Source organism: Lonchura striata, chromosome 2, assembly GCF_046129695.1.
Source record: "Lonchura striata isolate bLonStr1 chromosome 2, bLonStr1.mat, whole genome shotgun sequence".
Classification (NCBI taxonomy): domain Eukaryota; kingdom Metazoa; phylum Chordata; class Aves; order Passeriformes; family Estrildidae; genus Lonchura; species Lonchura striata.
This window is the reverse complement of record NC_134604.1, coordinates 24,184,966-24,212,895: the sequence shown is the minus strand read 5'-3', so window position 1 is coordinate 24,212,895 and position 27,930 is coordinate 24,184,966. Positions and strand designations below refer to the sequence as shown.

Genomic DNA, 27,930 nt, shown 5'->3' with positions numbered 1-27,930 from the left:
AATGCTGAAAATTTCTGAGTCTTTATTATCACTATTATTATTTAATTTAAACAAGACGGGAAAAGAGCAGCACCTTTTAAAAAAACCCTGTTGTGGGCTATACAGGATAAACAGGTGAGGTTTAAAAAAAGTTAAGTTTATATATGTACATATACACACATACACTAAACCAAATTAAAACCAAAAAACTTGTGAGGAGGTAATTTTTAACAAGAGAGAAGAAAGCCTTATTCCACATCAAGCAAAAGCACCACAAATAAAGATTAGTGTGCACAATCACATGTAGTGCAGATACCAAACTAGCCTGGGTCCTGGAAGCAGTGGAGCTACAGCAGGACAGAGCTCCACGAGGGCCATCTTATCCTATTCCTTGGCAGAAGCAAGTCCAGAGTGTGCCTTCAGGAGGGTGTGCTGTACAGGCAGGACCACAGCTGCCTGCTCTGCCTCCAGTAGTTCTGGCAGATGCCACAAAACACAGCAAACCAGCAATGATAGGAGATCCAGAGCCGAGCTACAGACTAATTCAGCTACAGTTATTTCCATAACAGAGGTTTCTGAATTCCCTCATGTCTCTTGGGTGCTCCCTGTAGGTACTGCCTGCTTCAGTCACACAGCAGACAGCTCCAGATTATGTATTATTTGTGCACCGAGGTTCCCATTCTTACGTACCTGCACCTTTTCTTGTCTCTCTTCCACCCCACACCACCACTTCTATTTCCTCCAGGCTGACAGGGTAATAAAATTAGGAAAGGGAATGTACACCTAACTAAGGGGAACTGTCAACAACCAAATGTAGCTTAAAAAATAATAACAATTCTTAAAAAAATCCAATTAAAAAACCTGTTCAAGTTCTGCAGACTTCTGGCAGGCTTTGGTCATTTAGCCCAGAGGTCTTTGTCTTCAGGGCCTGTAGGCTAAATTGTCTTGACTGGTGAGAAGCATGCAGTACATGATAAAATTTTGACTAAAAGAGAAAGTAGTCAGGGCTGGGGGAGAAGAGGCTCTAACATGGAAAGCCCAGACTGCAGTAGCAGCACTTATGCCACACGGTAGGCTTTCAGGAGGGTGAATTCCTTCCTGTTGGTGCGAGCTGCCCAGATGAAAAGAGCAGCTGCCATGAACTGCAAAGGTGCTGACACACAGGCGAGGCAGAAGGACCAGCCGAATTCACCCCTCACGTCCTCGGGCAGAGGCAGCTTCCTATGGAGCAGCTCAATCCCAGCTACATAGCAGCCAACGAGGGCCAGCGTACACAGCCCTGGGGAAAGAAGCAGCAAAGCACAGTGAGCTCACCCATGAAGTGCTCCAGGGCTACTCTTGAGCTTCTGGAGGAGGATGGCAGGACACTTACCTGCTAGGAAATGCAGGACTCCAGTGGCAATGGCTGGGTAAAGGCTGCGACAAGCACAAGCACAGAGCCCAATCAGAGCCCCAAAGCACATGAGGCCAATGCTGACAAAGGGCAGGAGAAACTGCAACCGCCAGAGATCTGCACGTGAAAGAAACACACCAGTCAAGTTTGCTGTAAATGGGCTAGAAAAAGATCTTCTCCCACCATATGAACATTCACTTCTACCCTGCTGTTTCTACTTCATCAGACATTATATATTCATAGTCAAAAAGGACCAAAGATTCCACTGAAACAGAAAGAACCTAATTTGTTAACTCACAAATCCCTGTACTGCATTCATAGGCAAAACCCTTGCTGACACATCTATCTTCCTTTTAAACTTTGACCTACTGCCTGTTCAACTGTAAAAAATAAATGGTGAGCAAGACCAAAACAAGCTTTCCTCACTAGTGACTGAATTTGAGAAACAACTTCTTTTAATTCTACTTGTTCATCTACCAGAAGCGAAACACACTTACAAGTCCGATTCAAATCCGTGCCACTGTTGTGATTTCCAGGCTCTATGTACTTTTCTACAAACTGATCAGAGAGGGAGAAACTGATGCAGTTTGTAGTCATATCAGTTTCTGGGGATGGAAAAAAAGAAAAAGCTGCTGTTAGGTGTCTCCCCTCAACCCTCCTTCCCCTCTTTCAAATCCTCCTTTCCCAATAATTTGAGCTAGGAAGCTCCTGAGAGTTCCATTTGTAAAAAAAAAAAAAAATCACCTCTCCAAACAGATCTGTACATGTTTTCCTATGATGTAGTTGGCACAATGTGTCTGTTATGAGGTACTACACTAAGGGATAGCATTCCAACATGCAGAATCTTCAGGCTTCCCTGGATTATCCACAGAGAATTGTTCCATGTGTAACAGATTGGCAAAGTAATGTGGTGGCATATGATGTTGTCACATACTCTTGAACTCAGGGTCCCTTAACTAAGGTGTCCTTATCTCCATATGCAGAATGAGGTCTCGTACTAACAGTTAAATCAAAAATGGGACAGAAAGGCCTGTTGAAAGAACATGAAGGATTTGCTTCTTTACACTTAATTTCTACCTCAGATTTTACTTTGAGAATACTATTGAGCAGAACTGGTTTAAGTGTCTTCCAAAATAAGTATTTTTGTGAGAGAGGAAAAAAAAGTATTTCAGGCATGTTTTTTTTCTCCACAAAATGTAGTTGAAAGTACATATTTAAGAGGGTTCAAAATGAAGGAACTCCCACATACAGTAAGTACTCAAAACTAACTTTGAAGCAATTAAAATAATTGTTTACCACACATTTTATCCCCCAATGGTTTAAAAAAATACAAATATTTCACTCTATATCCATTCAAGGAACTCAAGGTGTGCTGGTGCAATGGTAGGACATTTGTGACATGAACAAAGTGAATGACTAGCTAAAAGGCATGAGTGCCTCCTCGATAAAGTAGTGTCTTTATTCCATTGCTGGACATCAGGATCTGTCCTACAAAGACAGTAACTGGTAGAGGAACTATAAATGTATCCCTAACTGGACAGCTGAGGCAAAATAAAAATCAAACTTGTAAGACTAAATTTAGATCAAGTATCATGCTTCAAAACCAGAAACTGCAGCACTGACAGCCACAGACCATTTTGCCCTTTGCTTCTTTAAAAATCTGGATTGTCTTTATTAAAAACCCAATCAAGTAAAACAAAAGCTAGAAATAAGCCTTCTGAAGGAACAGAGTGGCACAAATCTGTTCTGAGGAAGTTAGCACACAGCACCCCAGGGAAATCAGGAAAGTGATAATTGCTCTGGAGATACCTGGTGGGCTGTACCAGTGAGAGTTTTTGGGTACAGTGATGCACCTCCGCCACAATCCAACCGTGCCGTTGCACCGGAAGAGCGCATCTGTGTAGGTCTTCTCATCTGCATCTTTGCTGACAAACTCCTCCCAGATGCTTCTACCAGCCTCACTAACATTCTCGGCTGGGGACAGGGTGTGGTACTCGTACCAGAAGTCGGTGCCGATGGAGGCTGCCATGTAGATGGTGGAGATGAGGCTGAGCACGCAGGCGATCACCAGCGCTGTAGCAAACCGGTTATCCATCATGGCGCCCTGGGTGGGAGCACAGGGACAAGTGTGCAGCAGTGTTATCCCAGCAGCGCCAAACTCATCAGCCCCTCCTGCAAGGTCCTCTGAGGATATGCAGGCCTTCCTTTTCCTACCTGATACGATCAAAGCAACACTGAGCAAATCTACAGCACTGGCCAGCATCCAATGGATCTGCCAGTTCCAAGTAGGGATAATATCCTGGAGAGTGTGCTCTCCCAGCCACACTGCTGCTCACCCTGAAACAGCAACTGACAGAACAGCAACTTGTCCCCAAAGCAGATGACACAGCTTGCTGCCATTTGTGATCCTGATTGTAGGGAACGTCAGAGGCTCCATCCACAATGCCCAGGAAGAAGACTTAGCTTTCCTTAAGGGATTACCAAGAGAAGAAGTTATTTTTATCCTGCCACCCCATACGGCTTTCACAGCTTGTGTTTACAGCAAAGATAAGAACCACTGGCATGCTGAAAAAAAACCTTTCAGGCTGCTCACAAAGGGCAGCCATGCCAAGGTGCTGGAATGCCTTTAGGGAAGAGAAAAATATATCTAGGCACTAGAGACAGAACATGAAGGAAGCACTGGAAGACACATTTGGAAATTATGGTAAATGCTGCAATAATGCCACAATATATACCGTGGTATTTTTGAAGACCTAGAACAATGCAGGAGGGTGCCCTGTTCCATGGGAACAAGGGGACAAAACTGAAAGGCCTTCATATGCTCCCACAAGGACTTTGGTCTGTGTCCTCTCTTAGAGATCCTTTGTGGGGTCATGCTCCCAAATGGCACAGATTCAGGGTCAGAGGAGGCATGGGGGAAATACAAATATCACACATGCTTATGACAGTACCATTACTTTAACCAATAACTGATTGGTAATAAGGAATTGGAACATAAGGAATGTTTTGCAGCTGCAATACTCCAGAGGACTCCTCTCAGATGTCAGTTGTTCTCATGCACTTTCTGTGCTTGATTAAATGTATGGATTATTATGAATCAGGCTTGAGGCACTTGCCAGGAACAAAAAAGGAAAAAAAATGAAACTAGCTCAGCAGCTAGAGGTAGGCTGGTGGCAGGAGCTACTATCTAATCAGCTTTTGTCTCCTGCTTGTCTCCTCCCTTCTCCCACACACTTTGATCAAAATATTTTGCTCTACTTTCTTTGCAACTAAAGGAACCGCAACTGGAAACAGCAAGTACCTTAAACCTCAACATTCACAAGAAAAAAAAAACAGTGAAGTGCCTCAAGTCAGACTTGTCAGTAAGAAATTATGAACTAAGAAACAAACTGCAAATTAAAGAAGGGAATTTCAAAGGCATCAATGTTTGCTGTTAACAACACCATTCTTATTTCTTTTCCTCTCCATCTGCTCCTCTATTTGTCTGAAACTGGCTAACAAGGAGGAGAAATTATGTGTTCCCATATAATTTCCTATGCTTAATTTCCATATTAAATGAGGCACAGTCTCTGCAATATCCATCCTTCAACTGCATCCTTAGCAATGAGAAAGAATAGAACTGATTTGTGGTGAACCAACAAGAAACACCCATTTAAAATACTGCAAAGTTTGCATACCACAACTTACTTAAATAATAATCTACAAACTGTGAACTTTTACAAGACAATAGAAATATTGAGAAGGAGAATACATCATATCCAGGTTTATTTATGTGAAAAACATAGAATCAAGCCCAGATTTGGAAGGAAATTGTCTGTGCAGTGTTTAATTCCTGGTTATGTACTTCCACTCTCCTTCCATATCCCAGCGTCTTGTTCCAGGTACACAGGATATGGGATAGGGAGCGCAAGTTGCTGCATAGATCTGACCTCACCATTCAGCCCCACTGAGTCAACTGAGGGATCCCTGCCCCTTCACACATTGTCCCCAAAGCAAATAGGGCAAGTGGCACCTGCAGGGCCAAAGCTGCTGCCCAGCTGAACTCAGAGCTGAGCAGATCACCCTCAGAGCAAGCAGCACAACAGGCTGCTGAGCAGGCTGGTCTGGATTTTCCACTATATTGCAATCACATCTACTTCAAGAGGAACTCTCTGCAACAGACTCCTCTCTTTAGAAAGGGCTCTCTCTGGGTGGAAGGATCAGAACAACCCACAAGCTCCATCCTAAGAGTAGTGTCTGGTGAAAAAGAATGTAACCAGGACATTACTGGGCCACTGTGATCTGCTGTCACTACCTTTCAACAGAAACGCTGACAATGACAAAGCCCTACCAAATTTATACCTAACACAGAGAAAGAAAAGAACTGCCCCTATAGTCTTACTTTCACCTACATATCCCTGCTACCACGTGCAGAACACTGCAGCTGGCAGTGTCCCTACCAGATCACCATCAGAAAACAACCACAGACTTCTGGACCAGCATTCTGGGTGCTGGTGTGCTGTGAACATGACAGAGCTGACGTCAGCTGGCAACCAAGAACAGTTCATAAGCAAAATGAAGGCTTAATCACCAAACAGCAAATTAAAGCTTTGCCCAGTGTTCATTATCCACTTGGTAAAAGGGACATGGCAATCTACTGACACTCAGTCCTTGTAATGTTACTGCAGGAATAGCCAAGGGGGCTACAGACCCCAAAATCTAGCAGGTGGCCTTGTGTAGCATTTGTCCCAATATTACTTTCAGTATGGACAGGACAGCGACAAGCAAGGCAAGAGGGGACCCCCAATTCCTTACAATAAAGGTCCCTTCAGTCCTTCTGCCTAACACTTCAACTACTTATGGAAAAGATGAAGAACTCTACAACACTTAACCAGTTGCAAAGCTTAAACCAGTTTTTCCTGTCAGTGGAGTAGACTTGACTACCCTGCCCATTCACTGTGCATATCCATTGCATCTTCATTTACAGGAGACAAGCTCTCCCTTAAACGGTGTCCTTTAAAAGAGAGAACCAATCTCAGGCAGAGCTCAAAGGAAGCAGTGAGCACAGTCAGTAAGAAATAGTTACCAGAGAAGACCATGAAGAAACACACTGTGTTTTTATGGGATTAATGCTGCAGTTTGCAAAAGACTCTGTGCAGAACAATGTGTAGGAGGTGCTTTAGAATAAACTCACTTATGAAAAAAATAACATTACTACTACCAAAGATGACACTAATTACACAGACATAAAGATTGATACCAAATAAAAATGCTTTTTATCCACAGTCTGTCAACAAAAGCCTTCATTGTTTTAAGAGGTATGTTCACATACCTCTGTCAGCAGTTTTTTGTCTAACAGGGGATGCTATTTCAGACAAGTTTCAGCTGAAACTAAACTATGCACCGAATTTAAGATAACATTAGGTGGTTGTAAACAGGCAAAAGTGCTTAATGAGATACTGCAATTATATTCATTTTTAAAAAAAGTGAGACACAGAAAAATTTTTACATTTTCAGAAAAGAAAATTTTTGAAAAAAGCTCAAAAAAGCGAAGGTAAAGGCCAAACTGGAAGCAATACTCAACACCATGACTAAATTGCATGCACTTCAAAGAAGGGAAAAACAAAGGGGACGAGTCAGTAGAGCTGGGAAAGAAAAGACAGAGAATGGGACAAAAACAAGTATTCTGGCAAAAAATCAACTCTAAGACTGAAGGCTGGACAGTCTTTGTAAGAAGTTACTGTACTATGGCAGAAGGGAATACAAAACCGCATATTTTTATGCATATTTTTATCTTGTTGCTGCGGTCACTCAGCCAACAGTGGGTCACCACATTTAAGAAACTCCTTTTACGTGACATCACAAAAGAGTCCCCGCTGCATTCACTGGCATTCTCTCAGGGAACATGCCAGCAATCAAAAAGGGATTAGGCAGAAGGCCTACAGGCAGGTGCAATCATGGGGAGAGGGCTGGAAGCAGTGCCAAGATGGGTCGTCCGTTCGATATTCAGGACAAAAAAGGTCAGGAAAGATTGCTACCAAATACTTTTTTACCTTTAGAGATGCTCAGAATCCCTCAGGACACACAGTTCCGATGATTCCAGGTCTCTTCAGAGGCACAGCGTTGTTTGTGTCCTGTGGCCAGCGGAGAGCATGAAACACAAACTTCCCTTCTGCCCTGACTGTTCCATTCATTCAGCTTCTTCCACACCACCAGTTCACAATAAGTGGCCTACAAGCAAAGAGCAAACCGAATGGCTGGACATCATCATTTTACTCTGCAATTACTTCACAGGCATCTCCCAGTGCTATCACTAACTTAAAAAAAAAAAAAAAAATATATATATAGATAAGATGGACAGGGGAAATTACTTGCAGAGCTCTCAGGCCGAACGCACCTGCAGGACCAGCCCAGGACCGGACCGGGCCGGCCGAGCATCCCCACGGACCGAGACCGCCCCGGGGGTCCCGGGCCTCCCAGGCGTCAGCCCCGCGCGAGGGGCGACACCGCGGGCTGACAGAACACCCGAGGGGAACAACCGGAGCACTCAGCCCTGTGGCCTGCCTGAGCCCGACACCCCTCACGGCCGGCCCGGCCCGGCCCGGCCCGACACCCACCGCCGACCGCCGCCGCCTCGCACCCGGCCCGGCCGCGCTTCCGCCCGCCGCGCCCGCCCGCGCGGGGCACGCTGGGCGATGTAGTTCTGCCGCCCCTTCCGGAGCGCCGGGCCCAGCGCCCCTGGGCCGCTCTTCCCATAGCTCCTCACGCTTCCAATGCCTCCTCACCCTTCCCGATGCCTCCTCACCTTTCCCAATGTCTGCTCACCCTTCCCATGGCTCCTCACCTTTCCCGATGGCTCCTCACCCTTCCCACGGCTCCTCACCTTTCCCACAGCTCCTCACCCTTCCAATGTCTGCTCACCCTTCCCATGGCTCCTCACCCTTCCAATGGCTCCTCACCCTTCCAATGGCTCCTCACCCTTCCCACGGCTCCTCACATTTCCCTGGCTCCTCACCTTTCCCATGGCTCCTCACCCTTCCAATGGCTCCTCACCTTTCCCAATGTCTCCTCACCCTTCCAATGGCTCCTCACCCTTCCAATGGCTCCTCACCTTTCCCATGGCTCCTCACCCTTCCAATGGCTCCTCACCTTTCCCAATGTCTGCTCACCCTTCCAATGGCTCCTCACCCTTCCAATGGCTCCTCACCCTTCCAATGGCTCTTCACCCTTCCAATGGCTCCTCACCTTTCCCAATGGCTCCTCACCTTTCCAATGGCTCCTAACCCTTCCAATGGCTCTTCAACTTTCCAATGGCTTCTCATCTTTCCCGATGGCTCCTCACCCTTCCAATGGCTCCTCACCTTTCCCATGGCTCCTCACCCTTCCAATGGCTCCTCACCTTTCCCAATGTCTGCTCACCCTTCCAATGGCTCCTCACCCTTCCAATGGCTCCTCACCCTTCCAATGGCTCTTCACCCTTCCAATGGCTCCTCACCTTTCCCAATGGCTCCTCACCTTTCCAATGGCTCCTAACCCTTCCAATGGCTCTTCAACTTTCCAATGGCTTCTCATCTTTCCCGATGGCTCCTCACCCTTCCAATGGCTCTTCACCCTTACAATGGCTCCTCACCTTTCCCATGGCTCCTCACCCTTCCAATGGCTCCTCACCTTTCCCAATGTCTGCTCACCCTTCCCACGGCTCCTCACCCTTCCCACGGCTCCTCACCTTTCCCATGGCTCCTCACCCTTCCAATGGCTCCTCACCTTTCCCAATGTCTGCTCACCCTTCCAATGGCTCCTCACCCTTCCCACAGCTCCTCACCTTTCCCATGGCTCCTCACCTTTCCCATGGCTCCTCACCCTTCCAATGGCTCCTCACCCTTCCAATGGCTCCTCACCCTTCCCACGGCTCCTCACATTTCCCTGGCTCCTCACCTTTCCCATGGCTCCTCACCCTTCCAATGGCTCCTCACCTTTCCCAATGTCTCCTCACCCTTCCAATGGCTCCTCACCCTTCCAATGGCTCCTCACCTTTCCCATGGCTCCTCACCCTTCCAATGGCTCCTCACCTTTCCCAATGTCTGCTCACCCTTCCAATGGCTCCTCACCCTTCCAATGGCTCCTCACCCTTCCAATGGCTCTTCACCCTTCCAATGGCTCCTCACCTTTCCCAATGGCTCCTCACCTTTCCAATGGCTCCTAACCCTTCCAATGGCTCTTCAACTTTCCAATGGCTTCTCATCTTTCCCGATGGCTCCTCACCCTTCCAATGGCTCCTCACCTTTCCCATGGCTCCTCACCCTTCCAATGGCTCCTCACCTTTCCCAATGTCTGCTCACCCTTCCAATGGCTCCTCACCCTTCCAATGGCTCCTCACCCTTCCAATGGCTCTTCACCCTTCCAATGGCTCCTCACCTTTCCCAATGGCTCCTCACCTTTCCAATGGCTCCTAACCCTTCCAATGGCTCTTCAACTTTCCAATGGCTTCTCATCTTTCCCGATGGCTCCTCACCCTTCCAATGGCTCTTCACCCTTACAATGGCTCCTCACCTTTCCCATGGCTCCTCACCCTTCCAATGGCTCCTCACCTTTCCCAATGTCTGCTCACCCTTCCCACGGCTCCTCACCCTTCCCACGGCTCCTCACCTTTCCCATGGCTCCTCACCCTTCCAATGGCTCCTCACCTTTCCCAATGTCTGCTCACCCTTCCAATGGCTCCTCACCCTTCCCACAGCTCCTCACCTTTCCCATGGCTCCTCACCTTTCCCATGGCTCCTCACCCTTCCAATGGCTCCTCACCTTTCCCGATGGCTCCTCACCCTTCCAATGGCTCCTCACCCTTCCAATGGCTCTTCACCCTTCCAATGGCTCCTCACCTTTCCCAATGTCTGCTCACCCTTCCCATGGCTCCTCACCCTTCCAATGGCTCCTCACCCTTCCCAATGGCTCGTCACCTTTCCCATGGCTCCTCACCCTTCCAATGGCTCCTCACCCTTCCCAATGGCTCCTCATTCTTCCCACAGAGAAGCTCCTGCTCATAGCCAGCCTGAACCTCCCTGGCATTGTGTCCTCTCCTGTCACTGTTCATCTGGGAGCAGAGGCTGATCCTCGCCTGGCTACATCCTCCTTTCTAGTTTTTTCTGTTTCTTTTGATTGCTTGTAAAAAAGTGGTGATATGATAGCCTGGCTGAATGACTTGAGAAAACACCAAGTAAGCGGGGATAAAGAATTCAGGAAAAATTGCAAAAATTGCTATTAAAAAGAAACATTAGCAACACTGGCTTCATGCCCCATACTGGCTGTTTTCCTCAGTCTCTGGTACACAAAAGCATGGAAATTATGAGAAGATTCTTAGAAGTGGTTAGCAACTCCTGTGGCTGAGAGACCAGCCCACCCAGTCTTGGTTTTACAAAACTCCAAACAAGCAAATACTCAGAAAAAAAACCCAGAAACATCTGAGGCTTTCACATCTCTGAGGGCTTCTGGGGAACTATCCCAACCAATTCCTCTGCCAAACAGCCAGGGTGCATTTTTGCAGCCAGGTCAGAAACTAGGATGCAGGTGAAAGCAGTCATAGAAGAAACTTCTCGGGTTTGAGGCAACATTAATTTTTTAATTAAAAAAAAATCAGAAATTACATTTGATTTAAGAAATTTCTGTCTATATGACCAACTTTCTGGAACATGAAGCTGTCTCACCTCATAATGCAACTGTCTACGAAGGCATATTTTGGGGTCTGCTTGGCATTTATTATGGACTCTAAAATACTTGACATCTTTATCGGTGGCCTGGAAGAAAGCAGAGTATTGCTGATAAACCTCACAGATGACAGAAGGGAAGGGTAAATAATGGCATGGAGAAGGCACTGGGACAGGGTGACCTGATCATATTGCAGTTGGGGCAAGCAAACATGCATTTCAATAAGGTCATTGATGAGCTCATTAATTTAAAAGCAAAGACTGGAGGCTATACTTACCTGACATAAGAGTTTATCCTCAGAAATTAAAAATGAAAAGGAAAAATATTAAGTATCAACTGCCAAGACATGCCCCCCCCAAAAAACCCCCAACTTTCCTGGAACCTCAGATGTACAAACTGAGAAATAACAAGGAGGAAATAAGTGGTCTCACATCTAGAATTGCTGCTGGCTGCATGCCTAATTTTGATATGTTGAAAAAGTAGAGATGAACCTAAAAAGGGATATGAAAATCACTGAGCAATTAGAAAACCTCTCTCAATTAAATATATCACAGAAAGTCAGTTGATTTTATTTATAGAAGAGGAGTTTATTTTGGGGGAGTTAATTTATTGAACTAGGGACTTGCAAGACTATAAAGTATGTGTTATAGCAACAGGGAAGAAAAAAAATCAGGAACTTTTTTCTGCATACCTGGAAAAGCTATCAAAGGTTGAAGCTGAAAACATTAAAAGAAAAAAAAAAAAGTCAACAAAACCCCTGTGTATTCTAAGCCATGGTAAAAGCAGAATCTGAACCAATTACTGTAAAGCGCAGTGAATTATCTAACACTGGCATATCTTCAGTTTTTCTCCTAAAAGATCTAATTTCTTAAAAATGAAAATCATTTCTGTAAAACTTTGCAGCCATTGCTACTTCCTTTATTAAATTAGGCAAGAGTGACCTCTTCTTTTTCCTAATCTGCCCTGATCCATGTGACGTGTGTAGTTGCCCAAAAGCATCCAGAGCAAAGAGATGCATTTTCATTTCATTTACTTATAATCAAATACTCTCTACAGACTTTGCTTGGATGTTTTCTTGCTGGAAAAATACCCTTCTATGTACTAAGAGTAAGCCAATAAAAACATTACAAGTGAATGCATGGGGTCATTCCTTGCCAACAATGATCTTTTTTCTTTTTTCTCTTCCTTTCACACCTCCTCAGCGTGCCTCAGCAGAACTGCTGGCTGATCAGTTTAGTTACAGAACAGGATCAATTGAGAAGGTTTTAAAAGTAAAAGTTTGGTTCACTGTGCACAGGAAAACACAAAGGGAATAATGCTGAGGGCTAGAGCATAAACGCTGTTCCTGCTTTTTGCAAAAGTTTCTTTGCTAGCAGACCTGGATCAGGAGCATTACTAACTTCTCAGGCACTGACAGAGAGTTTAACATCAGACTGCTACAAACAAAACAAACAAAACCAAAACCCCAATATGTTGCAAGAAATAATAAAATTGTTTAGTGCAAAATGTCTGTAATTTTAGTTCTCACAATCTAAGGAAATAAGTAAACCTTTGTAGGAGGTGGCACCATCTGTATTAAATGAAGCTGATACAAGACAAAAAAAGAACAAAACCTTCTTCATAGATCACATTCACATCAGGAGTTATTGATTCAGACCTGAAAAAGGTATCCAAAAGTCTGCCTGTTTTTTCCAAAACTACTAGTTAATTTACAAGATGTCACCTCCCACAACAAATATTCTCTTTCCAATAATAAAAAGGGCAGTTTTAGTTTTAGGTACCATCTGTGAGCATTTTACACAGCCTGAGTTAGCAGAAAATCCTTTTGCTTCCCCTCAGACTTCTCTATGCAGATTGCCTGGTTTTATTTCTGCCTTTTTTTTTTTTTCTCTAGTATTATTTTGGCACTGGACACAGTAGTGTAATTTTCACAGACACAAAACCTTTAAGATGTGCTTCTCCCAAGTGCCATTAATAGCACTGGGGCATTACAATGATACTCATCCTCTATGTCAATGGTCTCCAAACCTTTTTATCCTGTACCTTGCCAGTAATAACTTTTTGAGCAGGTACTCCTCATAATGTAATTTTTTTTAAAAGTATACACATGCAATACCACATTAATACATAATGTACATTATAAAACATCCACAAAAATATAAACTAAAAAAGGATTAGATAAATTACAAGAAACAATAATTAATATTTCGTTATTAAGTGTACAAAAATATTTTCTTCCTGCACTGAATTTTGTAGACGGCTGCTCTCAACATGAAACTATTTCTGTCCATCCTGATGCATTGCCTCAGTGGCCACATTTTACCTTAATAGGTTCCACCCTTTCCTATTTGTTGAGGGATGAAACTTCCATTGTTAGCCTTCATGTGGTTGCCCCTGAACATGCCTTTAACTACCCACAGAATAATAGGAGAGTTTCAGCCAATTTAATACAGGTTTTTTTTTTGTTTTTGTTTTTGTTTTTTTTTTTTAATTAGGTCTGTTTCTTACATGGTTTTTAATGTAAAATCATTTAGAGAAACACACAATTTAAAGCATATCTGGCCAAATGCAGGACCACCATGACAATACCTGCCCTGAATGTCTGGTTCTCAGGTTCAAAACTACTCAGCACCCAGAAGCCTCATTTTTTTCCAGAACTACATCAAGGGCTGGACAAGATGGGTATCCCAAATGGCAAGACACACCCGAGCCAAAACAATAGCTGGTTGTTTCAGAACAGAATTTTTTTTTTGGGAAAATAGTTTACATGTATCTGGTGAAACCTGGGAGGAGGAGAATGCTGTGGAAATATAGGACTCAGATGAGGAGAAGATGGAGTCTGTCCTTCTGAGCTTTCTGGAATATCTATGCAGGATTGTTAGGAGAGGAATTTCCATGTATTCAGTATTTTTGATAGCTTGGCTCTGTCTCAGGAAGAAGAGCTGTGGAAGAGTAAGACCCTACATGATGCCGTAAGTGAATCACTATCCAATAAAAAAAAGCCCAGACTACTGACAAATATGGCTGCTGCTGCTCCACTCAGATAATTATAGATCACTTTATTACTCATAACAATGCTTTGGATTATCTTCACAAATCTTCTGTGTCACATGTGGAATGTGACAACATGCAGTGACATCCCTACATCTACTCAGAACATTCAAGAAATACACAGCAAATTCAGTAGAGCAGAGTTGGTTCCTATTGGAAAAGGTTTACTATTTACTTTTTTATATTAGTGAGTAAGGCTATTAATCTAAAGGGAGACAACATAGTGGGGAACCACAAACACAGGAATACACAGACATAAACGTATCTTTATGATGCCTTTAAGCTTTTTTAAGTTACTCGCGTTTTTGTTTGCTCTGAGATGGAGAGGGAGGGAGTGAATTTCAAGAAGTATGAAGTCATGTGCAATGGAGGAAAGAGAAGTTTGTGTCTGATTTCTAAAGCTTGCAACTGCTTGTAAGCTGTTATTTTCTAACTGCAGAGTAAAATAACACATAGATCCACCTTTGCAAGAGAGGGAGAACTAGTGTAGAATTGACTGTAGGTTTCAGCTGGTCTCCTGCTCTAGTACTTCTTGGAAAAAAACAGAAACCAAAAAAAAAAACGAAACTAAAACACATTCCTGGAAGCAGCAATAAGCAAAGATCACACAAAATTCACCTCTGCACTGAATTCATCAACCATCGTTTTTGTAAAATGTGAGCTACTTGGGCATTTTTACACAAGTATTGGCTGAAATCTCAGTGTATTCTTTGTACATTTCAGACGGTGAGAGGATGATTTTTAGCCTGTGTTTTCTTGTAGGTTTACACTTGATGTTGTTTGCATGCAAATTGCAGTGTCCTCAATGCAACCTGATTTTAAGAGTTTTAGGAGTTTGGTTCTGTGCTTCCGTCTCCCACCTTTGCCAGGGAAGAAATAAGCTGGCACACAAATCCATAACTGACCACTGACAAGTCTCTCATAAAGAAAGAGACTTGCAGCAACAGTACCTACTCACTGAAATCACCACAGAAGAGACTTCTACATTTCATTGAAAGTAAGAATTTTGTTTTAGGCAATCAGGTGCAGGAGATTACTTCTAGAATAACAAGAAGGCATTTTACAAATCTATGGAGTTTTCTTTCTCTGATTCATGAGTGAACTAATTTAACAGAGTCACTCCCTCTTGCTTAGAAGAAGATACAATGATTCTAGGGTGAATGCTTGCAACCCACTTTGACATGGCAGGAAGATGATTTTTAGCCTGTTATTCATTACAGGCTCACATTTACAGATGTAACATACAAATCAATAATCTTAGCTGGGATGTTTTTATACACCTTGGTCTTTTTTCAGAGTTTGTGATGGCTGAACTACACTCACTAACTTAATGCTTACACATTCCATAGCTGGACTCCACTAGTTCCCTACAGCTAGGAAGGCAGTTGTCTCTATGTGGGTGCTTATTAGATATCAGCATATCTACACATGAGCCAGTGGCCAGCTAAATACCCTTCCATCCAGCAGCCACTCGTTTTACAGCTGCTTCTGCTTTTCCAGGTGCCTGGAAGTTTACCAGGCACCTGCTGCACATAACCTGAGCACTGGCAGAGTGAATCTGAGTGCATCCAGAGTGCACTGGAGAGTCTAACGTGCTGAGCATGCAATTTGGAGTTGCTCTTTGCATGTGGAGACATGTACAGATGCAATCTGTCTCCCCAGGGATGGAGCAGGTACCAGGAGGCGATTTCTTCAAAGCTTTGAGAATGCTGGAGGCCTGCCTGGTCATGAACACACAGGTGGAAGGGAGAGGAAGGAGAAAATTAATTTATTTTTAGAAGAGAGGAAGGATGATGAAGACCAATAGTGTAGGTTTCAAATTCATGTGCACTGACAAAGCTGTAATGAATTCAGTAGTTTTAAAAATTAGTATTTCTGTTTCATTTATGCAACGCTGAAAGGGCTGTCTGTAAGTTAAGTCACAGCTGGAGCAATACTGATACTGCAAATGAAAGATGAAGGAAATCAGAGCCCATTAAGACAAGTGAGTGCTGTGTGTGAGAACAGCTCAAGAGCCACGCACGCTGTGCAGACAGAAGAAGGAACAAACCACTGCTCTAGAGTCCAGGACTGCGGCTGTGTGGGGGATGGGAGCATCAAGTCATGTTTCAAATGACAGAAGACTATACAGAATATTGTAACATTGTTCTCAAAGTTTCTAATACGTTCCTAAAGTTGGGTGTAGTCCAGGTCTAGGGGAATTGGTGGGGCTGCAGGGCAGGAGGGGGCGCTGGCAGGGCAGCCAAGAGCAGCCAATTTAATATAAATTCATTAAGACTGCAGCTAATAAATATGGATTGGCTTTTTGTAATCTTCTATTTTCATTGTCATGAAAAAGTAGAAAAGCATTACTAGAAATGTTCTTTTTTGTTCTTGTTGTTGTTTTATACCCTGTATCTGGGACTGATAAAGAACAACCAGCTACAGGGCAGAATGGATATAGGAGTTTTAAATGTTTATTCCTATACATATTCATGTGAGAGAATTAGTTTCAAATGGAAAGCAACAATCATAAAGAGTCAAGTAAAGTAAAAATCTCCAAGCCTCGGGAAAGTCAAACTTGCCCTAACAAGCAGTTTATACAAAATGTTTTGAATATAGATAAAGGTTGGGGCACCTGAATTCACTGTTCTCAGTGTTCTTATAAGCTGGTACAATCTCACATTTCTTCAAACAACCAATATACTTTCCTAAAAACAGAAAAGTTCAGAATCTCAGAAACGACCTTTCCTCCACCTGAAGGAAAAGGAAAACCTGAAGCTGGAAAATGCAAAATTGAGATAGAATCAGTAAAACGAAATCTGATTTTTATAAAAGCCACAATGCATTTATTCTGAAGGCACGGGTTTGACTCATCAGATACTTTTGTTGCTTGTTCATTGACTATGCAATTGGGTAAAAGTGTACAAATTACCTCCCCACAAAACTGCTTTTCTGCTCCTCCCCGTTCTTCCCCTCCTCCCCACTCACTGATAAAATATTTTTAAAGACCTGGAAGGGGACGGTAGGGGAAGCTCAGAGCCTCCCTCAGAGAGAGGATGAGGACAGCTGGGTCAGAAATGGAACTCCCCCCGCTGTCATCCATGGCTACAGTCACATTCAACTACGACTACTACTACGATGACCAGTGCCAGTACCAGCACTTGCAACATATGTCTACTTTCCTGCCTATCCTTTATAGTGCTGTGTTCCTGGTGGGCATTGTTGGCAACTCAATCCTGATAGCAGCCTTGGTCTTCAAGCGACGGGTCCAGAGGCTTATTGACATCTTTATCATCAACCTTGCTGCATCTGACTTCATCTTCCTCATCACACTGCCTTTCTGGGTGGACATGGAGGTGTCGGATGAGAGCTGGCGGGTAGGATCTTTCCTCTGCAAAGCTAGTTCCTATGTCATCTCAGTCAACATGTACTGCAGCATCCTGCTCCTGACCTGTATGAGTGCTGACCGCTACCTCGCTATCATGCACCCCTCTGTCGCACGGCGGGTCAGGACAAGATCCTATTCCAGAGCACTCTGCATCTGTGTCTGGCTGTTATCCTGCTGCTTAGGGGTGCCAACCCTTTTGTCCAGAGAACTGAAGATGCAATATGGAAAGACTTACTGCACAGACACAGCCGTGACAGAAGTCAAACAGATCATGTCACTGATGCTTTTAATCCTGGCCTTCTTCTTCCCACTGTTGAGTATCTTAACCTTTTACTGCTCCATCACCAAAAGACTCTGTGTGCACTATCAGAAGGCTGGGAAACACGATAAGAAACTGAGAAAATCCATCAAGATCGTCTTCATTGTAGTGGCAGCTTTTGTTGTCTCCTGGGTTCCTTACAATCTTTTCAAGCTTATGGCCATCCTTTTGCGACTCCTAAAACAGCCTGACTGTTTTTCTGGCACGGTTGCCCAGCTGGGCATGAAGGTGAGCAGCCCTTTTGCGTTTGCTAATAGCTGTGCCAACCCTTTCATTTACTTTTTCTTTGACAACTACATTCGCAGAGCCATGCTCTGGTGCCTGTGCCCACAGGTGAAAATCAGCAGCAACAGCTCTGATACCCTGGACACCCACCTGAGCCATTCCTTATCCAATTTTGTGGCAGGAGAGTATGCCACCAGGAAGAGAAAGCGCTCTGTGTCGCTCTGACTTCAAGCTGGGACTGCTGAGGAAGGAACTTCTTCCCCCAAAGACAGCAGGAAAAGAAAAGGAGAAACAAGCAACAGAGACAAATGTAATGCAACCAGTGCTTCAGGTGGGAGGGATGTTGCTGCCTTTTAAATGCAGATAGATGGAAACTTTAACCACAGAATTACTTCACAGTGATTGCTGTGACAATGCATGGTGTGAATGTGAAAACATCATACCAAGAAATAGCTACAAATGCTTATGCTGGAACCCCAGTTCAAACTCCAGAAAAGAACCATGTGATTCAGTCAAGGCCTCTCTGGGACAAGCTTTGAACTTACGTGTATATAGGTTTTTATTCTGTGCAAGAGAAGCAACCTGGGTGTTTCTTTTTGGTTCCTAGGTTGCCCACAAATAATGCATGATATCCTCAAACCAACCTGATCAATCCTGGGATTTTGGAGGTTTTTTTAACTCAAAAATCCAATATTTTAATGAATTTGTGTGCTACCAGTTGTCATAACTTGAGTCGTGTGCATTTTAAATCTCAGCTTCTTATTACAGTATTAAATCTTTAGTTTTAATTGTAATAGTGAAAGTGTTTAGCCCCTTGGATTTCATAAAAAAACAGAACTTGAAGGCAAAGAAACCAGGAGAAAAGCAAAACCTTGCATTTTAAACTTTCTCTTAAAGAAAACAAGACTAACAAAAGCACACTTGTGCTTTTTAAGACTTTTTTTTGAGGACCTGGTAAAATTTCTGATTGCTTGGGTCAGAACTAAAGCATCACTGCCTTCTACTAAGGAAAAGGACAAAGTGAGTTCTAGAGTGAAAGGTTACACACATGCAAACCTGCTAAAAGGCTTCAAAGGGAAGACAGCTATGTCAGCTAACACAGGTCATGGAAAAACTGTCTGGACAGCAAAGAAAAAGCCCTGGAGACTGGACGATGGAAATGAAATCCCTCTGATATTACTGCAGCATGTGTACATTCACTATGGCTTTTCTTTTCACACCTCTGTGTTTTCTAAACAACTGTACATGGGAATAACTCTTTTGAGTGTTACAAATAAATCCCGGTATTTGCATTTTGTATGGAACATGTTGAGCAGTTGAGCTGTTTCATGCCTGTGGAGAAACAAGAGCAGATCTCTCCAGGCAGTGCAAGCCTAGAAACCAAGGTGTGCACATCTTGCCCAGCACCCCAGGCAGTTCCACACTGGGCCACTGCTGGCAGAGCAGGTGGAGAGCTGGCTCTGCAGGCTCAGGGGAGGCACAAGTGTCTTTCAGCAATTGCAGAGTGCTCTCTGACACACAGTGGGATACTGAGATGGGGGTATCGCTGAGACACATACAAGCTTTTTCCTCTCCCTCCCCTTCACTGCATCTTGTTTGTTTCCCCCCTCACTACATTTTCTAAAACATTTTGTTTTTCTTCCTCCACATGACAGAATTTCCCTCCCACCCCCACCTAACTGCCCAACTCCTTTTTCAGGTTTACAGCTGTGTGAAGGACATCAACTGTTCCCAGACCTGCCAGTGTTTGAGAATGAGGCCAGTGTTGGTTCCAATTTTAAAGTTATGAAGTTTTAAATTTATTTGCAATCACCCTCAGAAACTTCTGTCTCTTCTCAATCTCCTATCTTCTTTCTAGCTTTACAAGTATATAACAAGAGATCAATTTTTTGTAGATAAACAAGACTAAGGTTTGCATTTCAACTAAGATACGATTTCTTTAATAGAAAAAAACAGTAAGTCACACTTGTTCATTATTTCTTCAATCCCTGCCCGAAGCGCTACAATACTTCAGAGTACATCCAATCTACAAGACTTTAAATAATTCTAGTTAGAGCTGCTGGTTTCTTTCTTTCTTGTTTTTTAATACTTCAAAATACCATATCGAATTGGAAAAATTACTAAGGAACTCCACCAAGATCTCATGTCTAAAGCTTTAGTTTCTGGAAATAAAAAATAAATTTGATACATATTGTCAGGCTTTAGGAGAATCATGTATAAATGCCACAGTGAATGCTCCAAATAAGCAAATAATTAAAATATATGAGGTAACTAATTCAGCAAAGGAAAACTTGCCAGATTCTTTCAGATTTTCATCCAAATTAGTATAACTTATTTTCTTGTGAACTGCAGGTCATTTGACACTTTCATGACATGGTAAATATTATTTCAATCTTTTCTTTTTAAAGAAAAGAAACCTATACTTGAACAGCTTTACCTCAGGAACTTTTACTATTCCATGTTAACATTTATTATTTGTTTGTTGGCATTTACATATCTTAGAATGATACTGAAATTATTGTGATTGAAAGTATTTAATGTGGCGGACTTGAATAATGTAACAGGATGCCTATTTTATACATGCTAAAAAAATTGAATTACAGTGAATTGGTTTGCTATGTAAAGTGGAAATAGTGCATTTCTGATATGACACCTGCAAAAACCATGGCAAGTAATTTGGATTGGGCTTTTCCCCCCCCCCAACTTCCATTATGCTAAAATAAATTCAGTAAGACTGCAGCTAATAAATATGGTTTGGCTTTTTTTAATCTTATTTCTACTTTCATTGTCATGAAAAAGTAGCAAAGCATTACTAGAAAATGTCAGTGAGTCTGGATGGGAACATTCATCTGCCCATCCCACAATAATTTTCATTATTTCAGAGACTCTTTTATATTACCTTAGAATTAAATCAAGACCTTTTGAGGTTTTTAATGAAAACAAATACAACACCAGTACCATCCTAAATCTAGAGGTTGGTGCACTTTCTTGAGGTGTGCACAATTAAAGCTGAAGTGACTTTTCTTCTTGATATAAATCAGGATCCTGTTAGATACATCTTTTGGTCTCTATTTTGGCTTGATTGAATCAGCAGTTTTCATAAATAAAATATTTCATCTCAACACAAAGAATAATTGTACCCAGACCTGATACTTGCTTAAACAGGCAAAGAATTTTTGCCCCCTTAATTTCAGCAGCAGATGTGCTAACACTGACAGCTGCTCTACAGCTAAATGGAACTTTGTGTTGCAGAGGACTGAGAGAAAGTCACACAGGGAATAGTTTCAGACCCAAAATAAGCAGGGCAAACTTACAGCCCTCAAAACAAGAAAAGTGGTGTAGTCACTGTGTGGACTGACCCTCCACAAGTAATGCAGTGAAGATTGGCTCTTGGAAGCCAAGAGGAGAACTTCCACTGACTTAGATGCATCCAGATTTCATCTGCAGCTTCTTGTCCTGGCTCCTTTGGACTGGTTGGATGAAAAGCCCTGGCAGCCTGTCTGTGCCTCAGGTTTTTAATAGCGTGGACTACAAAAAGAACATTTCCTGACTTTGTAGCAATGTTGCAATGATATATTTGTTGACTGCTACACAGGGACAGGAAGGTCTTTGACAAAAGAAGGTTGGGGTTTTCTCCTCAGGTGCTTGCAGGGTATATTGTACAAAGAAACGTCAGCTCATGGGTGAGGACACTTACACATGCTCCTAACAGATACACTGTTACTACTGGAATACTAATTTTTCATCCCTGCAGGATCACTTACATTCGTGAGGTCAGCAGGGACTTGTGAGCAGATGTGCAAAGTGTGAGCACAAATCATTATGTGTCCTAAAATGTCTGACTGAAACACTTGGACTCAATGCTCTTAAAAGTCTTTCCCAAGCAAAATGGTTCTGTGATTCTTCTCTGGCTTAAAATGCTTCAACCAGTTAAGGAGGACATTTCACGGGAAGTGAAGAACAGAAAGCAGAGACCCACAATCCTGCAATGGAAAATCCATCACCATGGGCTATTTACCAAATATGTCAGCATTCTGCACATTGTCAGGGAAAGGGATCAGCTCATGAACAGGAACAAAGAAAGAGCTACCTAAATTCACAACGGATGGAAACTGGCAATGAGTTAAATGGCCTCAGAAGTAATTACAATGTACCAAATATCACACTCAGAGGTGCCTGGGAACCTCTAGAAAACCAGAAAGGGCCCAAGATATCTCATCTAACATTTTAATATTGTACCACAAAGCCTGCAAGTAGTGCACTCTAGGTCTCAATAACAGCCCAAGCAGCTTCTCGGTTTGCAGGTGCAGGTGTTCAGTACGCTGCTGGAGTCTTGCTGCAAGTGACAGGATATTTTGGAATAATCCAGTCTCACTAAATGACTGAGGGGCTTTGGCCCCAAGCATCTGGGCTGCTAAGACTTGAGCTCATAATGAAGTAAAAGAATGCAAAATACGGGAGATGAGAAAGCAAGTGGATTGGAAACCAACAGCCTTCAAGAAGAAAGGCAGCCTTCTACCTCTGAGCTGGTAAAAAATTGCTGCCCAAGACCAGACTGTGTTCATTTTTTTTTTAATATGAGTCAAAATGTAGGGATTTTTTCCCCAATTCACCTGTAACAAATTGCAGCAGCTTTGGAAATTGAAGCCATTCTGGTTTGAAAGCCAACATGATAAATATCAATCATCTAAATAATGCATTGTGACCAAAATACATATTTTCAAACTTCAAAACAGTTTCGTTATTAGTAAGAGACCACATTCTTAGTCAGAATCTCCCACTAAATCTAGCAATTAAATATATATCTGTGAGAGATGGTCTGAAGTTTCCTTCATTCCCCTCACAGCTGTCACAAGGACCCTGCAGACCCCACAGAACACTCTTCCCACAGGTTCTGACAAGCAGTGGCTTGTCCCTGCATGCCTGCACCTGTTTCACAAGACCAAGGGCTCTCTTCACAATGGCCCATCAATCTTCCCCACCTTTTGGCCAGATGCCACTCACTTTGGCTAAGGACTATATAAACTGTAACTTTCTAAGACAACTTTGGTGAACCCCCATGGATGACGCAGATCTGTGTGGCTGGACCATTGCGGACTTCATCTCAGCAGTGGTAGCTATATTCCCCTTCCCCTTTTTTTCTTTCTATCCTTTATGTAATTTTTAGGCAATCAGGTGCAGAAGATTGCTTCTAGAATAACAAGAAGGCATTTTACAAATCTATGGAGTTTTCTTTCTCTGATTCATGAGTGAACTAATTAAACAGAGTCACTCCCTCTTGCTTAGAAGAGGATATAATGATTCTAGGGTGAATGCTTGCAACCTACCTGTCATTATCCCATTTGCTGTTGGCCCCTAATAAAGGTGTGTTTTGTTGTTATTAAACACATATTAAACTGATAGTCCCCTGTAGTTTGTCTTTTGCACTTTCGGGATGGGTTAATGGAGCATCACGACACCCCGCACGAGCGGATGGTGACAACATCCTCTGCTATTTACTTCTCACATTCTCTAGAGTACATGGGATTTTACAAGAGGCATCTCAGCAACAGATCTCAAAAAACAAAAGGCAAATCTTTCTCTTGAAATTTTAGCTGCTTTGAGGACGAGAGTAGGTCACAGGGAAGGTAAGGTGAGAATCCTATCTCAAAGAAAATGTTTCCCACAAGGTGAATTCAGAGGCTTTCATTTGTATTAGCTTCAGATGCTTTGCAAAGCACTGATATCCAGAAAAGGTGGCTACTCAGTTTCTAAACAGCAGATCCTTCAAAAGTGAAGTGGATTCAATAATATAATGAGATAACTGGATGCATCCAAATGTTACTAGTCAATTCTGGAAAAAAACCCAAACAAACAACCTTCTGTCTTTTACTGTGCAATGGAGTTCCCCAAATCTGATGCCCTCATTCTTTCTATGTTGCTAAAACTAGTTAATATGAATATAAAATAACAGCTGTTTCTCAAAGAATGCCCTTTCTTTAACCCTCAATTTGAGGCAAAGAAAACCAGACTATGAAACTGTGTGGCATCTGCTCAGAGAATGAAACTTGGTCAGTGGTTTTTAAATCCATCAGAATTTTCAATCTAGCTTTAAAACTGTTACACAAAATGCACGAAAGGTCAGATTTGAAATTCAAAGAGTGGCTTTTGCACTGAGAAACACCATGTATGCATAAACACAGCACAAATGTTTGCCATATATGGTACCATGCTCCTGACTTGACCACGCACATGACTTCCTTCTGCGCACTGCCTAAACAACTGGTCGACTATAACTACCATTTCCCCTGTAACTCACTCCTCTTTCCCTGCTCTGGAAACCATAGAAACTTCTACCCATGCCTCACACAGAGAAAACATGCAAACCATTACAAAAAAAAAGAAGATTTAAAAAAAGATAGAGAGAATAGAGGCTGGTGCATATTTGCTTTCACCTGTGTTTGAACCTGTGGTAGTTACCCACCATGGGTACCATCATGCCACCTAAAAGGTGTTGCAAGTAAGAGTAGAAGCTTGGTACCTTTCAGGAGACACATATATGTACATAAGCTTCTACTCTCCTCATAATCGGGCAGGACACTATGGATAAAGAGGTGCTGAGAAGCAAAGAGGGCAACAAATGCACTGAAATGTGCAGTGGCGTGCCCAAAACCTCAGCTCTAGATAAGGTGTCAGGTGTAATGAAATCTAATCAAAGTACATGGTACTTCTGACCACTTAGAAACACAACCAAGTAATTGAAAAACTTCAGATACCTCACCAGAAGAGAGAAGAAACCTTTGGAAAAATCTAGAGCTAGAGAAGAGAATAAACCTTGAACAACCCTAATAATCCCCTAGTTTCCAGGAGTCATGTTTTGGCAACCACATTGATGGTACTGTGACACACACTTTTGCACAGCCACTCAAGAGGCTGCAGCCCTCCTGAGGCTATTAAAAATGTCTGAAACCCCTGCTGATTCATAAAGGAGAGGTAACTCTTCTACTCTTCTAATTTTAACTACTTGTGAACTAGACTAATGATTCTTAAAAATCCTTATTTCCACTGTTGTCCAGATAAATACCAATTACTTTCAATATGGAAACTGCTGGTTTTGTTGAAAATCAACTGGAATTTTATATTATTATCTTAAAGAAAACTGGGGTTTGGCTGACTGAGAAGACCAAAAGCCTAACTCACAGACTACCCACCCAGTAATGAACTCAGCTGGATTAGTGTGTCTCTTACAATTCATGCTAATGGTCTCCAAAAGCTCTGAAGCCCCATGAAACTCATAATTCTGTGGCCTCACATAGAGAGAGGAGCCATCCAAACAGTGCTCCCAGCTGTGCTGCTGGACTGGATTTCCTGATGCTGCTGGCTGCACTTTCCTTAAAGTGCCTTTAAGCAACTTGGATGAAGTGTAGGACAAGGTCATGGTGATTTAGGCATCTCTGTTCCCTGCTCTTCCCTTGTGGCTGTAAGGACAGGATAAACTGTAGTGTAAAAACACAACAGCTGAAGTGTCTGCTAACTTAGTACCAGTAAACAGATAGTTATCCTTTTTTGCAGGATAACTACCAGGTTTTTCATGTTCATGGAGAGGACAAACAGTGACATGCATCTTCTTCCTTTTTATCTGAAAAAAGCAAACCTGACTGCAGGCAGTCATCTGGTTCACTAAGAGCACACACTTAACAGATTATTTTTCACATGTATCTGTCAAAACCCATAAGGGTAGGTAGCCATCCTTTGTCCTCAGAACTCACAAAATTCACTGAAAATTATGAGATGCCATGCCAAATCTATTCAGAGGTTCCTTTTATTTGCTTTTTAACTTGTAGGTTTACCCTTTAGCCACACACTTTCCTTGCACATGCTGGAAGGGAAATAATCATTCCTTTAAAAGGAAAGCTGAAGGGTTTTGAGGATATAGCCACCTATTAGCATCACACATAGTCAGTCCACTCAGGGAACAGCCATGCTGCCACATACCAATTTAGGCACTTCAAAACCAGGGTTTTTTTTTTACTCAGTTATTTAAGTCAGGTCTGAGATTTGCTTCATCAAGGGAGTCAGTCATAAACCCTGGTACCCTGTGGGGGAAAATATGCGTCAAGGACTGAAGTACTTTCTGTATTCATGCTCCATATTTTGATTTTACATGTTATAAGTCTGTAATGTCTTCATTACCTGCCAGCCCTCTATGGTGGATAGCTGCCAATGAGCTGCCCAAAAAACTTCTAACAGTACCCCTAGTGTTCTTGTCTTTTGTCTTTGGATACAATAATTTTTCTCTAGGTTTACAGATGACAATTGCCTGCACCATATTTCTAACACTGCACATGAACTAGCAAAAATTACTGACCTATGGTGAGTCAATTCAACAGAGAAATATTTCTTTTCCTCTCTCCCTCACCCCCACAGTGAACCCTCCTCAATAATATATGATGGAGCAAACTGCACTTACAACTGAAGTGGAAAATTTTTAAACCTAACTGCTATTAAGAAGTCCAAAGAAGAAGAATGGAGTTTATACGAACAAAGGCTGTTTTTAGAAACACAGCTAATCAGATTAATGACTGTTTTGGACGAAGTATTGCTTCCCAATAAATAGATAAGTATTATGTGTCATGTGTACACATGTTGATTTTATATAATAGATTTTCTTTTTCTGGAGTATCAAAGTACTATTTGGAAAAATGGGTAACTCCAAATAAAATTATAATTTTCTCCCTCCAGCAAAGTCTACCAGTTATTTTTACAAAATAGGACTTCTATCAAGTCAACCTTATAATTAGAATAATAAAAGCTCATTTGAAATCTAAAAACCACAAGCCTTTTCGTGACCAGAAAAGGTTTAATTAGCTACTCAGATTGCTAAAATAATTGTATGTAGCTCCAACTATTTTTGCCACCCAAAAAGAAGAAATAGGAGGCTTCCCACTTTCATGCTGAGCAAGGCAGCTCAGAAATATGGACAACTTAAAATGCTGAATTAGCCAACAGCCTCAGTGGCAGTTTAACTGACAAAAGGCAGCATTAAACTAAGGACAAAACAGCCAGTGGCCATTAAAAAGGTTTGGTTTTTGTGGGTTTACTTCCTTAAAAAAAAAAGAAACCAAACAGAAACAAAACCAAAAACAAAACAACAAAACTTTGGATTTAATTGACCACAGCTGAGAACAGATTACTCCTGCAGGTCACACAGCCACGTTGGCTGTTTTACAGTCCTGTGCCCTCCAAGCGTCAAAGCCGATCTGAGCACAGCATTTGGAAGGAAGCGAAGGCTGCTGAAGGAAAGATTACCTGGGGGGATCTGTGCTTCACTCCAAAGAGAGCAATCCTTCACTGGCAGCACTTTTAATATCAGGCACCACCGAGAAATGCAAGAGACAGTGAAGCCTTTGGAAAGAAGAGAAAATGTTACAATCAGGAAAAAATAACCGTCTTGAAGTATTTTTTCTAAGTAGGGAACTTAATCCACTTGTATTCAAATACTGGGTCACCCACATATTTTCTCTCACATCTGAAGTTTTTTTCTCCCAAGTGAACTGAGAATAAAATAGCCCCAAAACCAAGATTTGAACCCGTTCAACAAGGATGCTACTGTAAACCTGGAGATAGGAAGCTCTGGATATAAAGGTGAGTATAAACAATCTGAGCTCTTCACTGACATGTACAGCAGCTTGTACTTGTAAATATTTCTTCTGTTAAGATCTTCAGGAATCAGTGTATGTCAGGGTTGATAGCAAATGTTCTTTAAACCATTTCCAGATACACTCCTGTATGTCAGTGAGCAGGTTAATGCTTCTCCCACGAGGCACAGTGTGTACCTGATGCTGTGGTGTACATCTGAACACCACCATGTTATGGCACTGGGAAACTTTAATAAAGCAGTTTTATCACAGGTACTGTTGAAACAGTATGGAATTG

General features: G+C 42.5%; 2 protein-coding genes across 4 annotated transcripts; one reads left to right on the top strand and one right to left on the bottom strand.

The window, feature by feature from the left end:
* Nucleotides 1-5: 5 nt before the first annotated feature.
* CLDND1 (claudin domain containing 1) lies at nt 6-27,399 on the bottom strand. Of its 3 annotated transcripts, none has more exons than XM_021548990.2 (6): nt 27,304-27,399; nt 7,405-7,582; nt 3,182-3,476; nt 1,870-1,977; nt 1,352-1,489; nt 6-1,258 (listed from the first exon to the last, which is right to left on the bottom strand). In XM_021548990.2, exons 3-6 carry the CDS (start codon nt 3,468-3,470, stop codon nt 1,038-1,040), a joined length of 756 nt encoding a protein of 251 aa, XP_021404665.1. In that variant the 5' UTR covers nt 3,471-3,476; nt 7,405-7,582; nt 27,304-27,399; the 3' UTR covers nt 6-1,037. The 3 variants fall into 3 exon arrangements, with proteins under 3 accessions (XP_021404665.1, XP_021404663.1, XP_021404664.1); XM_021548988.2 differs by lacking the exon at nt 27,304-27,399 and adding an exon at nt 7,969-8,015; XM_021548989.2 differs by lacking the exon at nt 27,304-27,399 and adding an exon at nt 7,749-7,959.
* On the top strand, nt 17,140-18,240 carry GPR15 (G protein-coupled receptor 15). The gene has a single exon (XM_021549039.2). It carries the CDS (start codon nt 17,140-17,142, stop codon nt 18,238-18,240), a length of 1,101 nt encoding a protein of 366 aa, XP_021404714.2.
* Nucleotides 27,400-27,930: the final 531 nt, after the last annotated feature.

Bases quoted from the DNA above. Each gene is read 5' to 3' on its own strand.
- GPR15 (XM_021549039.2), top strand. From the start codon at position 17,140: ATGAGGACAGCTGGGTCAGAAATGGAACTCCCCCCGCTGTCATCCATG.
- CLDND1 (XM_021548990.2), bottom strand. From the start codon at position 3,470: ATGATGGATAACCGGTTTGCTACAGCGCTGGTGATCGCCTGCGTGCTC. The intron at 1,978-3,181 runs GTATCTCCAGAG...TTCCATCCCCAG, and splicing joins TCACTGGTACAGCCCACCAG to AAACTGATATGACTACAAAC. The intron at 1,259-1,351 runs GTAAGTGTCCTG...TTCTTTCCCCAG, and splicing joins AGTCCTGCATTTCCTAGCAG to GGCTGTGTACGCTGGCCCTC.